This window comes from Typopeltis vanoorti, unplaced genomic scaffold (genome assembly GCF_054136105.1).
Source record: "Typopeltis vanoorti isolate ZY-2024b unplaced genomic scaffold, IOZ_Tvanoo_1.0 HiC_scaffold_97, whole genome shotgun sequence".
Taxonomy (NCBI): domain Eukaryota; kingdom Metazoa; phylum Arthropoda; class Arachnida; order Uropygi; family Thelyphonidae; genus Typopeltis; species Typopeltis vanoorti.
Genome location: NW_028328270.1, coordinates 51,208 through 54,771, shown reverse-complemented (window position 1 = coordinate 54,771; position 3,564 = coordinate 51,208). Strand labels below are relative to the sequence as shown.

Here is a 3,564-nt window from a genome sequence, read left to right as displayed (position 1 = left end):
ACTGACTTTCCAAGGTTAGTGAATATGCCTTGCTAGAGGTGGTTGTGAGTGCTTTGTCTGTGAATGAGCTTAAGGAGACGTATGATAGGTATTGTGAATATTAGCTAGTGTGTCAATATAGGGTCTCCAGTGATGAATTACCAACTCCACAGAGACACCTGTTGTATTATCAGATGCAAAAGCCTCCCTCCCCCCAAACACACCTGATAGTATCTTCCCAATGAGCACATTCCTTTAACTCATAAGTCCTTATACTCGTTCTAGTCCTAATCATTTACTTCTGCACTAAAATTTTATCACATTGATATTCAGGTGACCAAACAAGTGCACACAAATCTAGATGTAGCTTGGCTAGTGCCTTACACAGTGGATCTGTGACTATTTTATCCCTACTATGTCATTACGGTAAGCTTCCTAGGTAGAAAAGATAGAATACTGATAATCTTTCCAAAGTATCAATCTACTCACATCATTTTGTAACAATTTCCTGAAAACTACTCAATTTAACTTTTCTTTAATAGCCAAGTCTTCTGTGGGACACAAACAGCTGAATTCCTTCTCAAACTCTTAGCTATAATTATCTATAGATTATACAACAGCTTTCCTAGAACAGAACCATGTGATGCTATGATTATCTTTTCCTTTCAAGAGAACCAAAAACACCTCTCATTGTCTTGTCAATGCAACAGATTACTGACACTAATCTCCAATTAATTCATGCTACTCTAGAAAGTTGCCTATTTTCAATGTACTTGTACTGAACATTTTAATCCAATCTAATCTAGATGTTTTAAAACCAGTGTTACCTTTATCCTTAACAATTTAACAGAATATTATCCAAATATTGATTCCTCTGTGCACAAGTTTTAGGTTTGTGCTTAAACACACAATTACTCTGATATTTGAAAGGGTTTTTTTGTTGGTCTTACATCCATACTTGTTTACATTGGGTGTGTTTTGTAAAAGATCCTCAAAATAATCTGTTGCTTTATTAGGGAAACAGTTCAACTAATTGAATAGGGTGTTGATTACATGATCTACAAATTCACTTTGCCCATAACTATAATAGTTTTCTTCTTTTCACTACACATCTATCTTATGGAGTGGGCAATGTATTTGATATGCTACAGGAACTGATAATGGAAAAATATTTCCATAATAACTATCATTCACCACTATCCAAGGAAAATTAGTCCTCATTCTCTTGCTGATTACAGAATTAAAGATAGAACACATCTAAATTGGAGGTAAAGGCTATTAAAGAAATGAAAAAAGGGAAAGCAGCATAATATCACTGCAAAGGTTCTAAAATCTGACAACAGATATGCTCTACCCACTGTTTCAAAATTCTAGGGTTTGGAATACAGGAATAGTAAAAATGTCAAATCAAAGATAAAAGGAGATTTAGGATGAGCAGAAACCTGCTGCATCATTAGCAAAATTATTTTAAGAATCTTGAATATTTCAGATTTTAAATGAGGGCATGAGAAGAGTTGGTGTCTGCATGCACATATTGCATTGTGTTTCCTGATAGTAATTTGACTGCTAAAATATGAAAAAATCAATGCGTTATTTTGTAGCAAGAAATTAATTTTAGAAACTGTAGGTATCCTAAGATAGCAAGGCAGCAATGTAAAGGGTTTTTTATTATCATGAAGTGATGTCACCTTAGATATCATTTCATGTTAATAAGATAACTGCAACTTTAGTTCCCAAGTAGAGCAAACCCTCAGCAATCCCATGCATAGTCATTACATAATGACTCATATTAGGCATAGACATGACCTTAGATGGCATAATTACCTTCTGGATCTCTGTTCAAACAAAAAAAAAAATCCAGACATGCTGCTATTGCCATGTTCGAACATATAAAGAGGTACATAAAGATAAAGCATACAGGATTAGAAAAAGTATAATTTAAATGGTTTCAAAAAAAAAAATGACTCTAATTTTTAGTGACAGTGACCTCAAAATATACTGCACAGCATAAATTGGGTGTATTTATAAAATTATCTTGTAATAAAAATTAAAAATGGAGATGAAATAATACGTTCTGGTAATCCCTCTATCAATATTTGGTGGCCCTGAAAAGGGCCGTTTGGTTTGAGATATTTTAAGCACGCTCTCCTCGAATACGTCGAGCAAGCTGAATATCTTTGGGCATAATTGTAACTCTCTTAGCATGAATGGCACACAAGTTAGTATCTTCAAATAAACCTACCAAATAAGCTTCACTTGCTTCTTGAAGAGCCATAACGGCAGAACTTTGAAAGCGAAGGTCTGTCTTGAAATCTTGGGCGATCTCACGAACAAGACGTTGGAATGGCAGCTTCCTTATCAAAAGTTCGGTAGACTTCTGATAACGCCTGATTTCACGAAGAGCGACGGTGCCTGGCCTATAACGATGAGGTTTCTTCACTCCTCCCGTCGCTGGAGCACTTTTCCTGGCAGCTTTGGTGGCTAGCTGCTTTCTAGGCGCCTTACCTCCAGTAGATTTACGAGCAGTTTGCTTAGTACGGGCCATCTCTAAATCTAAAAAAGAAAACGAAAAACACACTAACTACTAACACAACCTACGAGAAACTTCCAGAATACAAATTTTGGCGGGTTCATGGGTTGATCTCTCTCTCTAATAAAGAAGCTGATTGGTCAGGCTTGTCTAAGAATAGTACAACTGTGATTGGTGAATGCCATTTCGATGAGTTTTGGTGTCGGGGAGGGCGCTGGTGCGTAATGGCGATTGCCAAGTGTTTATATATGTGATCAGTGATTTAAATAGTTGTTATGGTAGTTTAGCTGCTAGATTAACTAGCTAAGACGTGTTTAAAGTCATTAAATTGCGAATTATACTGTATTAAAGAACATCAGCGAAGGTAAGTGGACTCTAATTGCAACGAGGGCGATTCGTTAGGCCTAACAGCCGTTCGAATCGCCATTGTTAGCGTATCTATTTCGGATCCATTTACTTGCGTTTATACGCAAACTGTCAGTGATGAATGTGTTAGATTTGGACGCCCTCACAGATTCGCTGGATGAAGAGCCAGCGCTCATACTTGTAAATAAACTTCAAAGGAAATTTAAGCTCAAATGGCCATCAAACTTGATAGATCCTGATATCATTATAGACTCTCTAGATAAAGGACTAGCTTTCAGCTTCGTAAAGAAACTCCTTAAGAAGTTCGAGCTTGAATGCCCGGCTTCCTGAATCTTTACTCTTTACCCGAAACTGATGAAGATCAAAATGAAGACGTTCCTCAAATGGAGTAAAAACTAAGTCCAATTATCTCTGACTCTACTCGTTCAGATCAAGAAGAGAGGCACGCGCGTAAAAAACGCAAACATCTCGCCTCGGAGTCAGTAAATAAAAATGGCATGGATGAAGATGCCCCCAACACAGATTCCTCTGCCACCACCAATAAAAAGGTGCCTCCACTCATTCTTAGGGAAAAGCAGAGATGGACAGCCTTAAGAACCACCATGGCCAACCTGCAGATAAATTACTCCACTGCCAAGAACACAGAGGAGGGCATCAAAATTCAGCCCACTACAGTGTCTGACTACAGA

The 3,564-nt window shown here is 37.3% G+C and overlaps 1 protein-coding gene across 1 annotated transcript; it reads right to left on the bottom strand.

Moving 5' to 3' along the window:
- Positions 1 to 2,113: 2,113 nt before the first annotated feature.
- LOC150092050 (histone H3) lies at positions 2,114 to 2,524 on the bottom strand. The gene has a single exon (XM_090415348.1). It carries the CDS (start codon positions 2,522 to 2,524, stop codon positions 2,114 to 2,116), a length of 411 nt encoding a protein of 136 aa, XP_090271474.1.
- Positions 2,525 to 3,564: the final 1,040 nt, after the last annotated feature.